The following is a 15,932-nucleotide window of genomic DNA, read 5'->3' as shown; positions in this document are numbered from 1 at the left end:
ATACTGTGTTGCGTGGAAAGTAACCAGGCATTTTGATATTGCAGGGTTCATAATTAAATGTGTGTGCATGTATAACACCCAATGGAATTTTATAATCCCAGCATTGGTGGCATATGGTGAAGGAACATCATGCTATAATCAACACTTTTCATTCAAAGCTAATAACAACAGGACACAGCTGTCCTTCCATCTGCATGATAATCCTCTATCTCTGTCATTGGAGTTAGTTTTAACATAGGTGCCAGTGCTATCCACAATTTAAAAGCCTGGATTTGTACGTCCGCTTGAAAACTATTCGACATGCCACTTATTATCATTAGAAATTATGTTGATTTCTTAATGGCTAGTTACTTTCTACCCACTTTGTAGTTTAATTCTACTGAAAATTACTCTAAGCCTGGCACGAACTGGTCGACGTCAGAGGGGATTTTTTTACAGTCATTTGACTTCTTTTGACAAACTATTGCTGGGTAGTTTGTGAAATGATAAATGGAAGCAGCCAAAACTGTTTGACAAAAATTGAATTCATGATTATTATTTCATTTCTTCTTTGAAACCGTGTTTTGTTGATTGTTGGACTATGAACCCAAAGTTGAGTTTTATTATTTCATTATCGATTTTCAGATAAAAAAATAATACTATTTTGTATATCTTACTTTGCTTGAATTACAAGAAAGGAACATGTGCTGTAGCCTACAAACTTCCAAATGCACAATGATGATGATCATTAAAGGGTATGACAGCCAATGATTGGACCAGTTTGTGCCAGGCTTTGAGGTTGGTCACAATTTGTATAAAGCTTATTGATTTTCCTTTTTTGTTTTTTTCCAGTGAAAAGGACAAAGTAACAGTGAAGACTCTGAAGACTAGAATGGATTAATGCGATGTATCGTCTAGTATTTTTTTTCTTTTATTTTGTATTAATAAAACATTATTCCGACTCCAAACAGTATACAAAATTTTTTATTTGAAGCGATACCTTCACCTGCAGGACGACATTATGGCGGCAGTACCTGTAAAATAAAAAGGAATTTATGTCGGATGTTAAATTTTGCCGAAGGGAACGAGTAACGAAGTGTACCTACTTTCGAAGTCTATCTTCTCTGCGATATTCTTGGTCTTGATGTTTTCTTCCTGATTGGCCACAAAGACCATTCCGTCGCCAATGTCCTTCCAACCGTATTTGCTCATCCAGGTAGCCAATTGGCTCTCTAGAAATAAAACAAAACATAAATTGGGACAATAGCTAGTAAAGAATGCCCGGCGTTGCCCTCGTTACAGGGTAGCATTTGTTTCCCATAGTTACTCTCTAGCACCCTATGAAAAAGTAAGTATAGAGAATTGGGTTTAGGGAGTTTGTATGGGAGGGGTCCTCGACACACATGTATTTCATGACAATTGTAACATTTATGTATCTTATCGTCGATAAGGCTCACTCGCACGTGTAAAACTGAAAAAACTCATTTTTAAATAATAATAGTAATTCTACCATACCAAGACTAAAGCAATACACTATAGGACTACATATATCATTCCTTTCAGATAAGTTTTCCAATAACAAAAGAATCTTGGAATCTATTGAACCAATTCTTAAAGTTTGCCATGAAAAGGAATGGTTCTCACTATTGCAATTATGAGATATATATGCAAATCAAAATATTAATCACTGTGACAATACAGAACTCTCGAGGATAAGTATTGGTCAGTCACACACATGGAAACACAACAGTATTATCACATTAATAAAAGGTTAATCTGCAATTGCATACGTAAGACGGTGACTTTACACTGCAGGTAACTGGTATTCATCAAATTTTATATCATCAAAAAATGTTGAAATTTGACAGGTGTAGAAGACATCATACATTGTTTAGTTTACACAGCAATACCTATTCAAAGACAGTGAGAGTCCTTGAAAATTTGTGGTAGTGTGGGATAATGTGAAATGCATTCGGCTGCAAATAAAAGATGGCAGGTCCGAGGAGTTTCTCGGATCAGAAAAATCATTTTCTGAATTTTTTGAGCATGAGATAGCCTGGGATGCAACAGTTTAAAGCGTTCTGTAATATAAACCCACAAAAACATAAAGATTGTAGCACTTTGCCAACTTCCACGTCATCGGGATTACTACATCTAGCAATCGCAAAAGACCTGTACGATGTCACCAAAAATTGCCATCGTGTGTATATGATCATGTGATGATAAAGAAATTTTGTACCAATTGCACATGCAAGCAGCAATCCACGGTGATTTTTTCCTGAGGATCTGTGACAAGCAGGAAAAAATTTTTGCATGGATATTTGGCTGCAGTCCTCATGCTATGTGCCAACTCAAATCTGTAAAATTTCCCATGAAAAACTAATAGGCACAGAAAATCGCTGCCACTGCACACAATCACGGGTTAACACAAAGAACGTGAAAAAAGAAGTGGGAGAGGGAGAGAAGTAATAAAAGCTAAATGCAGTCAATCTGAAATATGGTAAAATCGAGTGAAGATCCTTCTTACTCGTCTCGTGATCTTTACAAATGTTCCGTTAGAAGGTCCGTCGGAAAGTCACACCTCCACACTCAATGATTAGTTATATACAGTTTATTTACAAATATTTACAAAGATATACACTATGCAATAGCATTACGTACACTACAGTATCGAAGCTGTGATGCAGCACGTCGACTTAGCTGGCCTGGGAACACGAGTCACTCTTCCGGAGATGGCTTAACCTCGTGGCCGTCCGTCTCTACAACAACCTTTCTCCAGAGGACTTTCCAAGAGGAGAACACTCTCTCTATCCGCCTCAAAGGTCTGCCTGTTGTTAGAGACCGCCACGTACCAGGTCCCTCGCCCTTTCTCCTCGCTTTTTTGCCACCCTTCCAATTTAAGGGATTCTGGCACTGCCTCCTGCGACCAATCACTTCCTTCCCCTTCTTAGAGCCTTCCAAGACGTCCGCCCTATCTCCCGCCGACGTAGCTCACATTTGCGTCCGTGCTTTATTTATTTTTGTTTTCTCAAGCTGGCCGGCACGTGGCCAACACATTGACCCTTAAGTGGGGACGCTCCACCTTTGATCCTTCCGGCCGTTTATGGCCCCAGCTCCAGGTGGGAGCAATTATCTCAGTCGGGCGATTTCTTTGACTCAGGCCGCCAAAGGCGACCTTTACACCTCCCACCGACAAGGTTCAAACTGCGCTTCAACAAAAGCCGGTTTGACCTAAACAATACTGCCACGACACACAGCAATCTTTACCGTACAAATTATTTTGTTACACTACACTTCCTCCTTTCTTATTACAAGGATCAAGTTACTACAAATAATAAACTATACTAACAATATACAGTATTTAATATTTTACAGAAAAAGATATTTTACACAGTCAATAACATCTTCGGCAAATTGTCCCGTCACATTGCATTCAGAATCGCCTGGTAGATACTGATTACATCTATCCGAAGGACTTAATACCGAAATTAAACTGCCTTGTCTGCACGATCTGGGGGTTCCGGATTGCTCCTGATTTCCCGTCTGGATAGTACGTCGATCTCATTACGATTTTTCCCTCTTCTGTGCGCGATTTTTGCCTTATTATCCCGCGCTACCAATGCCCTAGGGACCGATTGTTCCTTAAGAGGCGTGCGGTCAACTAGCCGAAGGGGAACGCTTGCCTGCCGACTATGACCCGCCTTACAATATTTTCTAGCATCGCTCTTTTTATTTGTCGTGGGGCTCGTCCTATTTTCCCCGCTTTCTTTCGCAACCGTAACCCTCGCGACTGGTTTCCGTCGCCTATTCGTTTTCGTCCGTTCGACTCTCCTCAAAACGCAATAATCGGCTGCCGAAAGTAATGCATCTGTACCGCAGCTAAGTTCGTCAGTTAATGCGCAAGTTATCAAGGCTGGAGCGTAATCATTTTTCTTTTTATTCGACCTCCCTTCTAGTCTTACAGGTATTGTCGCTAACACTGCTGATACCTGCTGCCCAAATGCGCTGATCAACTTAACCTTTCTCGCTGCCCGCGACACGTAAACAGGCACTACAGATTTCCTAATTACCGTCATATCTACCCCCGTGTCCACTATTGCAGAAAATTTATTACCTTTACAAGTGAGCAGGAGATTTTCGTTTCTACTAACGGGTACGTTTCCGCTGATCGTTTCCCTGTTCACCTTTACCCTAGCTACTAGCTGCTCGTCCGATTCTACTGTTTCGTCTATTTTAACCGCTCGCGTTGCTTTAGGCTTTGGTCCTTCCTCTTTAATATTTCTCCGAGGACAATCCCTTCTGAGATGACCCATTTGGTCACAGACATAGCATCTCATTCTTGATCCTCCATTGTTCGCGCTCATGCCTCCAGTTCTAGTGACTGTTCTATCCCTTTCGCGTTCAGGTATAAGTCTAACGTCACCCTTTTCCACAGCCTCCGCATGCTTATCTGCGTATCTGGCTAACTCTTCCGGTGGGAACCAGCCTTTACCTTCTTGCAACAAAACATAACGCTTAGTGTCAGCATCTAACTTAGTCTTAAGGTGATCCGAGACCACTAATTTTGTTAGCTGCTCAAAAGAATCTACGCCTCTACTATTTAGATAATACCGATACAGATCCTCCATTCTAGCTGCAAATTGGGGCCACGTTTCTTTGCTTCCCTTTTCAGCGGAAGTGAACTCTTTGAGGTACTCAGCGGCAGACAGTCTCAGCTCGTCTAGTAGGAATTGTTTTAAGGTTTGGTAATCCCTGATCTCGTCTGCCGTAAGCCTATTTAACGCCGTTTTACATTTCTCCGATAGCACCGTTAAAACTAGCTGCCCCTGAAGTTCTTCCGGCACATCGTACGTTTGTAACACTACCTCTACGGCCCGAAACCACGACGGTACTTCCGCCTCCTTGTCTGGCATTTTAGGTAACGCCCATCTGATTTTTCTAGCTAGGCTATCCAAGTTACCTCCCAGCTCAGAGTTATTACTAGTCCTAGAATCACTTCGTAGACGATCTCTCTCTAACTCTATTTCGGCTAGTCTAATTTGCATTTCCATTTCTTTTTCGCTCTTTCTAATGTCCATTTCTTTCTTTTTCTAAGTTTCTATTTCTTTGTTTTTAGAGTCTATCTCGGCTAGTCTAATCTGCAAGCGTAATTTCTCTAACTCGTCAGACTCACGTCCCTCTATTTCATTCTGGTTGTCCGTAACCTCGACCTCGGGGTCCAAAATTTCCTTTTCCGGCTCCGTATCCATTTCCTGGGATTGACTAAGATCAGCCCGACCTCCCTGATCCTCAGAACATGGCATACCCCTTTTTGACCCTTGAGTCCTTCCGCGTCCCGGCATTCTGAATACAAATAATCAAGAACAACTTACCAATGTTGAGTTCTGTTCCGCCTTGATTTCCGGCTACTCTTCCTTCCGTAAGTATCCAAATCTCGAATGTGGGCTCAGTACTTTCCTGTCGTCTTGCGAGAATCTCCTGAAGATTTGCAAGAATATCCTGTCGAAGACTGCGCCAGTGAAGATCCTTCTTACTCGTCTCGTGATCTTTACAAATGTTCCGTTAGAAGGTCCGTCGGAAAGTCACACCTCCACACTCAATGATTAGTTATATACAGTTTATTTACAAATATTTACAAAGATATACACTATGCAATAGCATTACGTACACTACAGTATCGAAGCTGTGATGCAGCACGTCGACTTAGCTGGCCTGGGAACACGAGTCACTCTTCCGGAGATGGCTTAACCTCGTGGCCGTCCGTCTCTACAACAACCTTTCTCCAGAGGACTTTCCAAGAGGAGAACACTCTCTCTATCCGCCTCAAAGGTCTGCCTGTTGTTAGAGACCGCCACGTACCAGGTCCCTCGCCCTTTCTCCTCGCTTTTTTGCCACCCTTCCAATTTAAGGGATTCTGGCACTGCCTCCTGCGACCAATCACTTCCTTCCCCTTCTTAGAGCCTTCCAAGACGTCCGCCCTATCTCCCGCCGACGTAGCTCACATTTGCGTCCGTGCTTTATTTATTTTTGTTTTCTCAAGCTGGCCGGCACGTGGCCAACACATTGACCCTTAAGTGGGGACGCTCCACCTTTGATCCTTCCGGCCGTTTATGGCCCCAGCTCCAGGTGGGAGCAATTATCTCAGTCGGGCGATTTCTTTGACTCGGGCCGCCAAAGGCGACCTTTACATGGACCATTCTTATGACAACCAAGTACTTTTCACACGACGACTACTACTCACATTTGGCTGTTTTAAAGTGTCTTTACGTCACAAATGTGATAGAGACCTACAATTTAAAAAAGAAAAATCGAACTTGATCGGATAAATTTCAAATTGCCATTTAATACAAAAACGACTGACCTGCCGTGGCTAATATTCTAGCATTTCTTATCGGTCTTCGACCTCTATAGTTTGAGTCCAGTTTTGCCCGAAACCCTCTTTAGCAAATAATCTTATGAAAGCACATTTCAAATTTCAACATCATACAATGATAAGTTTCCAGATTTCATTACGAAATTTATGAACCCATTTAGAATGCGATTTAAATAAATCTATTACATCTCTAGCTATTTGTTTTAAAAAATTGTTTGCCACTGTCAAACAACACATTTTCAAAATGTCCTTCTATATGGCCGAGCATGGATGCGTGAAGATCCTCTGCTAATGCCACCGTGTGCAAACTTGGGCGTTGCAATTAATGATGCGCATCCGAGGTTACGGCACTAAATCTATGTATTTTATCGAGCGACAAAAGGAATAAACGACACAAACCTTCCACGTTTCCTAGTAGTACTGCCAGTTCCGACTTGCTCACCCTTTGGTAGGTAATGTTAATTATGTGACATATGACTGTAAAGAAAGTTATTTGGGTTAGCTGAAACCAAATCAAATTTTAAAATTGTGAGAAATGACTTACATTTTCGAATGGAGTCTTCGAAACCGTTTATTGTATTGATATCTTTCATGGTTGCTATTTTTTCCTATAAATAAAAAACAAAATGTTGTATTTAAAGTACAGAACAGAAATGTCCCACATATGGTATTAAGTACACATATATATATAAGGCATTGTTTTATTGTAACCATAACCGTAACGATAACTGTGGAGTAAAATGAATGGCCCTCTGAAAATGTATATCTAAGCAGTCGAGGTTTCTGACACATCCATTGTTGTTATCGTCCTTGGCACTTGACAAAGGATGAAAACATAAATCTTTTTTTCTATTACAAAATTATATGGTAGTGTACTAAATATTCAACAATGAAAATACTAACTAAAAATTACCAAGAATTATCTAACCCCGCGTTTCTTTATGCAGCATTCGAGAAGCGTTTTACAGCGAACACACTGAAACTGGTTTCTAATTGGCCAACATTGCTCGTGACGTAATTTTGCTACACTCTCGCTGCATAAAGAAACGCGGCCTAATTATGGTTACGATTAAGATTTAAATATGCAACATTTGCATTTGATCCATGGGTCGAATGATTGTGCGGTAAATTATATTCGGTTATCTCTAGGGACTAGATTTGGGTCCAAAGTCAATTCACTGCCCTCGTCATTTGCTGGATTACGCATTGCACCTCGGCAAGACGGGTGACACAACTCAAAAATGCAGTATTTGAGAAAAATCTACTTAAAGAATACTATAAAACTTATACTATAAGCTGTTTTTAAATTTCAGGTAAGTATTTATGACAGTAAATTCTATTATAATCTATAGTATAGTAATTATGGATCTGTAGCTCTGCTCTCGTCGAATGTGAGGTGTTATCAGTTAAATGAGGTCTTTGAGATGTCACTTTTCTTGCGAGATAGAGATGTGACGCTTGTTGTGAACGTTGGGGCACTTCATACATATTTTTCAATGACATAATCTCAAAATTGCCATTTTTTGAGTTGTATTGCTTTTCTTGCCAATGTGCGGTATGAGGCCTGCATTTATTAATGCCACAAATTACTAAACTGGATCTAATTATACATCCATCTTAAGGAGACTACATAATATAATCCTTTTGTCTCAATCGGAAGTCATCCACAGTTATCGCCAGATGACATTCTCACCAAATAACTACTATTGATATGTCATGCACATGCTGAGAAATTACACTCCTTGAAACAAGGAATTTCTATTATTTATTCATGCAGATTAAAATTACAATTTGTCAAGTAACTGTACTTACCCAAAACTCTTTAAATTTTGCCATTTCTAATAAATCGTGCAACTCAATAATTTCCTTGATGTTGCTCTTATCAAACTGTTTTTTCTGTCAAGGAAGATGACAATTTTCTTAAAATAATATGCATGTAAAAATAATGATTTCCAAATGATTGAAATGCCAGTGTAGCAATCATATGCTACTATCTGGCAAAAAAAGTCCGATCTTGCCAGATACTAGCATACAATTAAGACGGGTAAGACGAAAATCGAGGATTGGAGAAAGAAGCCCCATTCTCAAAGCTCTTAACTGGAGCATGTATCAAAGCAATGTGACACGTAATCTGGAATCTGTCGTGCCACTTCAAACGGAATCGATAAAAAATGTGTGTCGATGTCCGTCGAGACGGTACGACAGAAGTGATGCACCTCTTGCCACGTGAGTGCACGTGTGATTATCATTGCTTGTGTGTCACTGCAAAGTTACTTACAGAGACAAACAAGCCAGATCACTTGTTCCCTCACTTTGGTACATGCTCTGCCTTATTCTCTGACCATTCAATTTTTCAAAGGATACGTGACTCTGATCGATCAGACACTTGCACAAAACGAAATCCGTGTGCGGGAGGTTGGTGAGGGCCTTCAACAGTATCTGTTCCACCACATGCTTTTGAAATTTCTGCGGATTAAACTGGTATCTGCAACACAAAAATACGATTAACATTCTGATAATATTGATGCAATACAATATATAAAATACGGGTCGGCTGCCAATTTTCTGGCACATTTGTTCCAAACCCTTCCGGCCCGACAGAGTCCATAATAAATTTAGCATATCCCAGACTGCTAACTATATGCTTCTCACAGCTCTGAAACATTATAGACTGCTACAAATTTTTAATTATGCATACATTAAATATGGACTGGGGTTAATATGTGATACTGCAGAAATATTTATACTCTGTTTTGTCTAAGAATGCACCATATTGAAACAGACCTTGCCATGCTTATATCACTTCATGAAAAACTCTAATATATTGTTTGCTTTAGCCATGTGCAGTTGTGTTTGGAGTTGTAACAATGAGCCAACAACTGAATGAAGTCATTTGCACCACAATGCAATCTATCTGTAACTGTAAATGATAAGTATCATGCATTGTAATTGTTGCCTAACAATACAGTTTATTATATTACGATGGAGATCAGTTTGCATGATATGAGAATTGTTCCAGCTTTTCGTATCCAAATCATATTCTGAAATCCATCAACCTTTCATTTCATTTAAGAAATTGTGTCTTATTAATGGCTGTGTCAATATACTGTTGCCTATAAATAAGTTCTAAATGTTAAAGTTGGTGGCACTCTTTTCTTTTGCAAATGAAGATGTAAGGTGCCTAGTAGCCAACAAGAAGCTTTTTGAATAGAGTCATGTTTTGACGAGATGCATTCTTTGATGAAGCAGAGCGTAATACACCCTTCCGATTGCTGTTTATTTTCAGGGCTCCCATAGGCTTTGCACACCCATTTATAAACCATTGCCTGCCGACACCTTTACCAGATTATGCATCTCCAAACCGTTTGACTCTCCAGAAACATTACTACCTGCATCAACCAATCCCTGTTATAGACCTCATCTTTTTTATGACTAATGTAAGGTTTGACCATCAAATTCATGCATGTTACGAATCTAACACAAGAACAGTCAAGTTCTCTTACAGTTTAGGTCCAAGCCATTATCTATGTTTCTTAAAGGGAGAATACACTTAAATCCATCTTGCACGGCTGATCCCATGGTTTGTGCACTCATTTGCTCTTCGCACTTTTACTGTTACTCCATGTTCTTCTAAGTAAGTTCTCACAGGCCGAGATGATTTGGCATCCTATCCTGGTAGAATATATTCACGCCGTTACCTCCCGATCTTTCCTTTTGATGTTCACATCTTTGTAACAAATGTACAACTGTTGATCACAATGCACAACATTAAACCTTAGGCATTCAAAGTGATGATCATAGACTTTTTATGTGCTGAAAACTCATTTTTCTCACATTGGCCAGTAGTGTATTTTTACGAAAAATATATCACCTACGCATGGGTTTTTATACCTATGTCCAATTCAATTGCCAGAAACATTGCTACAGAAAAACTTTATCAACCAATGAAAAGTTGTCTCGGGTTTATGACGTCGCAATCTTTACAGTTTCAGATGTGCAACAAAATGATACTTTAATTTAAAAATTAAACATATCTTTATAGGATTTTATAGGTAACGCAATTTGTATACTGGCTACTTTATTTATTGTAATGCAATCCTAAATCTAATATTAGTTATGTGATCAAGAACAATAAATTTATTGATTTAAGCATAAACCAATTAAATAATTATCCTACATTGAACAAAACATATTCACAAATATTTAACATTGTTTTTGCCAACTATATCTACACCAAAAGCCGAGAGGTAATATTCATTTTGCATTTTCTTCCGCACAATCTCCGACAATTTGAAATTAATCATCGACCGACGTGTCAACATCAAATTATACATCCAATGCCATCTTCAGAGAAGATTACTACAGTTGTCGACAACTCAGCTCGGGCTTAAGATCTCTATTCCAAAGTAATAGAGAAATTCGGCACAGCACTATCTTATAGCTCAACTCTGTTTCGCATGTCATAGCACAGCATTAATAACTTAATCTTACAAACAACTTTATAACTTTGCAAATAAAATACATAACACAAGAAAAAAACTACTTACAATTTGAGAACGGCCAAATTTGCTTCGAGATCGTAAGCATTCTCCCTGGCTTGAATTTCCACGTATTTATGAAGAGTTTGGAGATTTTCTGGATTATACCTTAAAATTTACAAATTAATTAATAAGATGCATATAAAGAAAACAAATATTCTATCAATCAGAATTACAGATTATTTCTCACGAAATTATAATGTATCAGTTCGAAGCAAGATGCTTAAAGCACAACTTATAATCATTAAATATAGATTTAAATGAAATCCAATAAATGACTTAATTATCATCAATAATATTTACATTATCAATCTTACAAGCAATAAGACATCTGTTTACAATTTAGAATATGGGGTAGATGACAGTCCTGTCTAACTCTGAAATCCATTGTTGGGGGTTTAGCCAGGCTTACAACAGGAATGCTAGAATTGCAAGGGACGAGACCAAATGTACCCGGAAAGAACAGTCGTACAGTCCCGGAGTAACTTGAATGGATTTGATCCCGGGTGCCCAAGAAAGATAGGCCGACACCTTAACCACCTCGGCCACCCAGTCATCATAGTCTTATATTAGAAAGGAGATAAATATTCAAGATATCTGCTGGCTGCACCATTTCCTTACTAGAATTTTTGGCCAATGTAATAAACAAAAATAGACAAAAGATCAATTCTACAAACTTTTGGATTTTTTATAAAGCAACAGCCTTGCATAGCATTCTTATATAAAGAAACTCTTGCTCAAGTTATGAATTGTTCACTATCAATACGCAGCAGAGTTAATATTCATAAGTGGCAAGTCCTTACTTAACCTCATTGATGGGACTTCAGAGACAGACATTAAGCAAAACAACATATAACAAAACCAATTTTACTGTGTGCTAAATAATATAAAAATAATAATTCTGTTGTTATTACTCTAACTGGATTAGGTTTGCAATCTTCAGCATTTAATTCCCACATCATAAAATCAATTTTACTGCTTATAAAGAAAACTCAATGATAACTGTAAACGTTTACAAATGTATTTGTATGTGACTAGAAAAATTAGTACCACAAAATACATTAAGCAAGAACAATTTAAAAATAAACTTTTTCTAACTTTAAAAGTAAATCTTTAAATTAATATAATTTATACAGTAAGCTCCCACTTAATGCTGATTCCATAGAACGTGATCTGCTGGAAGCCTTAAAAAAAGCTCAAAATTTACACTGATTCAAATTATCGCAGCATTTCATAGATTCATGTACCGTATAATATTATTATTCCCAAACACAAACCAATCAGCTAAAGGTGGTAATTTGTCATACCACTTACTTTCCTTAAATCTATGTTTGTTTGGTGCAATTTTGGAAAAAATATATCATGGGATGCCATAGGCAATATTGACTTTGCTTGACAAGGATTAACTGATAAATGCGTGAACGAAGTACGAAAGAAGTTATAGGCAGAAGTATCCAAGAATTTTCAATGAGGTTGACCAAACTGTCCAAACCTAATCGATACAGTAGGACTAGGAGATGTAAATGAGCAGGATATTGAAGAGGTTACTGCAGGTTTCTGGTGAGAGCCTTACCAACAACAACCTCCAAAAACTGGAAGAACAAGGAATTCCTGTAGAACTGGAAAAGAGAGATTCTGAAAACGAAGAACCCAGAGAATTTCTCTACAGATTTCCTCAGTGAAAGTTTGGTAACATTAACCAAAATTGTTGGTCAAATTGTAGGGAATTATTCAGGTATTGAAAGTAATGTAAAGTAAGATGATAAATTTTGGAGGCAGTCTCTTGCTAGTAACATTTGCTTAAGGAAAGAAAGAAAAAGCGACAAATGAAACTATGCGACTTTATCGCAAAAACAGAATTTCAGAAGAGCCAGGACCTTTGCATATGTTTCTGTGTTATTAACATATATTATAATGCAAATTAATATAAAAATAACTTAAAATTAAAGTAAAATCTGTTTATTTTTTGGTCACATGTTCCCCTTTCTCTATTTATCTGTGTTAAAATGACCCCGTTTAACGCTGTTTCATTTAGAGCTTTTTCGTCTAGGAATGTATCCCCTGCATTAAGTGGGGTCTTACCATACTAGCAAGTCACAAATAATCAAAAAATACAAACTATCCCGTCAGAGATGGAAAGAATGGCCTTATATTCTTTGAGAAGATATAATTCAAGGATTACAAAAAGAGCAAAAGTGGAGATGTAAGCAATTGTATAGAGAGAACAAAAGAAAGAGAATATCTGAAAAGAACTGACAGAAGATGAACAAGAACAGCTACATCACTGGCTCCAAACTTTTCAGATTCATTGCACACTAAAGCTGGCTACACATGTATCAATATACCCAAATAGGCATGTCTATCTGGTATATTCCAAATGTGCAGATGAAAAAACTGACAGTTCTGTCATCCACACGTTCAGATATACCGGACGGGATGCCTGTTCGGGTATATCAGCCTGTGTGTATCTGGCTTAAAACGATAATAAAGTATGTTGCAAGCTTTGCATGATTAAATATGTGAGCGACCTGTTTACCAGTCTACAGGACTGGTAAACAGGTTGCTCACAGAGCCACGTCTAATACGGGCACGACCAACAAATCGATCGTGATCGACCGGTCGACTGCCATATCGTATCTGGTCAATCGCAGATAATATGGTTTGTTAAAAAGCAACAAACACTTGCAATTTTAATAGGAATATATATTAAATCTTTAAACTATTCTCTACGGGTAGGTAACAGTGCTCTACGAGATAAATATGAAGTGTCCATTTTGTCTATAGTCAATGCTAGCCAGATTTGTTATATTAAAAATTGTTTTATTAAACCATAAACAATTCAGTTCAGTGCAAAATAAGTGCACCGAAAAGAAGCAAAATTTAGAATTTGTGACAAAAAGAAAATACATTTTTTTTGTTGCAGTAAAAGTAAATAGTATCTGTAACAAAAAGTGGTAACCTGAAACATTACTGTGCAATACCTAAATACAACTATATTTTGCAAAATAATTTTGATAGGATAGATCATTAAGCTCCCATGAAACAAAAATGTGGAGTAAATTATCAATGCTTTTAACTCCCGGAAGTCAATCAAATCCCACTATAAGTTGGCCAGACCTGCTCTAGTACATTCTCTATATGACTAGGGGAAAAGTACATTTTATTTTTCGTGAATTTTAAGATTTGTCATTTTAATTATTTAATTCGTCTCGGAGCATATTTAGATCGGCTTTGCAACACATCGGTTAGAACCGGCCGAGCCACTTTACGAAAAATAAATACGACAGGATCTCAATTATCTAAGTTATCCTGTTTAGTCCAGCTTTATCCAATGTAGCGATATAATAGTATTTACAGTTTCATGTCACATATCATACGCAACCAACCGGGAGCCTTGCCTTTTTAGGGACTGTATCTTATTGTTCATTAGTCATATTTTTGTTCTTTATCAATATTTACACAATTCTTCTAAAGAAATTTGGCTAGGAGCCTCAAATGCGCTTAACACAGCCCTAGTTATATGCATGCTATGCTTAACATAGCCCTGTATTTCGTCTATCGGCATGCCATATTATTATTGGTGTAGTTTTGTCTGTCTACCTGCATTTTTATATTACAATTTAATTTTACACACCATGGTTATATTTTCTTTTTTTTTAAACTGCATTTTTCCTTTAATATAATTTTATTATTTCAAGAAACATGCAAAAGAGGAAAGTGATTCGTTCACTCAAACAATTATCATCATCATCATCATCATTTTTTGCTTAAACTGGACTACCATTAAATCTATAATCAGTTTTGTGCCTTCTCCATCCATTTCCACATTATCTAACCATTTATTGACCTTATTTAGATCAAATACTCAACGTCAATAGTAATTCAAACTGTTATGTATTTATAAGTAGAAACTGCAAGATTTTATGCAAACATTACCATCATTTCAATGCCATCTTTGAATTACGAAGAGCTACCGTTTATAACGTACGCGTATCCGTCTCGGTTTAAAACAATAAAGGATTACATTAAAAACAGCTACCAAAGGTCAAAATAACCGAAAGAAACACACAACGAATTACGTCACAGATATTGCCTATAGCACGTTCTAAGCAATAGCACTTTCTCCTCAAAAAAGAGGCAAGCTGCCTGGTAAAAAGGCCTTAATATAGCCAGATAGTAAGCACATCATAAAGTCCATTTTTCTGCTTATAAAGAAAACCCAATGGAAGCAAATGCATCTCCGAACAAAGGGATCGGGACCCAGTCAAAGCCGTAGAGCACACAACACAAAAGCTTATCCCGTGTTTAACAAGCAGACCAGTCAAGATTTCGGGGGAGGTAGACCATAACTTCCTTCAAATTTTTACCATTACAAGCATGGTCCACAGCTACGATAAGGTCTCATTCACTTTGTTCGTAGCCGAATTTGTATCCTCGTATCTCACTTTTTTTTTATTTGCATGTAGCAAGACTATGACATTAATATACAGGGTATGTACTTAATTATTTATGAAGGCGCAGAAAATTGAATATAGTATTAATTCTGAACAATGCACTTTATCTTAACATCTGCATATAACATTCTACTCATGAAAATAAAACTGCAATGAGTTTCATCATTCTACTTATAAAAAATCAATTATTTCTTATATAAAATTAATAAGTAAATTCAAATTCAATTAAATATGCCAAAGTTTTCATTAAATGAATGTAAAAATACTAACTAACAGCATTTACACCTGATATAAACATTGAAATATTGTGAAATATGAATGAGTCACACTCAGTATCATCAGTTTTAAGCTTATAACTCTTGAAAAATGCATTTTGTATATGCTATAATCGCGTATAAGTTGACGTAATGGAAATCCCGATCTTAATGTAGTTAAATATGAAAAATAATATAAAAAATTACCTATCAATTCCCCTCAACATAGATGCCACCGTTGCACGCATTGCTTCCGCCATCTTGTTTTTTAACACGTTTTGTTTTCCAACTTACGGAAGGGTTGCCAGATTACCGTTTCATCGTTTTTCATTCT

General features: G+C 37.5%; 2 protein-coding genes across 2 annotated transcripts in view; one reads left to right on the top strand and one right to left on the bottom strand.

Moving 5' to 3' along the window:
* Positions 1 to 947, top strand: part of Prosbeta3 (proteasome subunit beta type-3) — a 21,859-nt gene extending 20,912 nt beyond the window's left edge. The window contains exon 6 of the mRNA XM_067264790.1: positions 832 to 947. Coding sequence (XP_067120891.1) covers positions 832 to 880 — 49 coding nt within the window. The 3' untranslated portion in view covers positions 881 to 947. The remainder of the gene's footprint in view (positions 1 to 831) is intronic.
* eIF3k (eukaryotic translation initiation factor 3 subunit k) lies at positions 888 to 15,932 on the bottom strand. The gene is made up of 8 exons (XM_067264789.1): positions 15,806 to 15,932; positions 10,900 to 10,998; positions 8,717 to 8,837; positions 8,165 to 8,239; positions 6,897 to 6,960; positions 6,752 to 6,829; positions 1,086 to 1,211; positions 888 to 1,013 (listed from the first exon to the last, which is right to left on the bottom strand). Exons 1-8 carry the CDS (start codon positions 15,856 to 15,858, stop codon positions 982 to 984), a joined length of 648 nt encoding a protein of 215 aa, XP_067120890.1. The 5' UTR covers positions 15,859 to 15,932; the 3' UTR covers positions 888 to 981.

This window comes from Centruroides vittatus, unplaced genomic scaffold (assembly GCF_030686945.1).
Source record: "Centruroides vittatus isolate TY-2023 unplaced genomic scaffold, ASM3068694v2 contig_1924, whole genome shotgun sequence".
Classification (NCBI taxonomy): domain Eukaryota; kingdom Metazoa; phylum Arthropoda; class Arachnida; order Scorpiones; family Buthidae; genus Centruroides; species Centruroides vittatus.
Note: the sequence above shows the minus strand (reverse complement) of the source record. Positions and strands in the feature narration are given on the sequence as shown.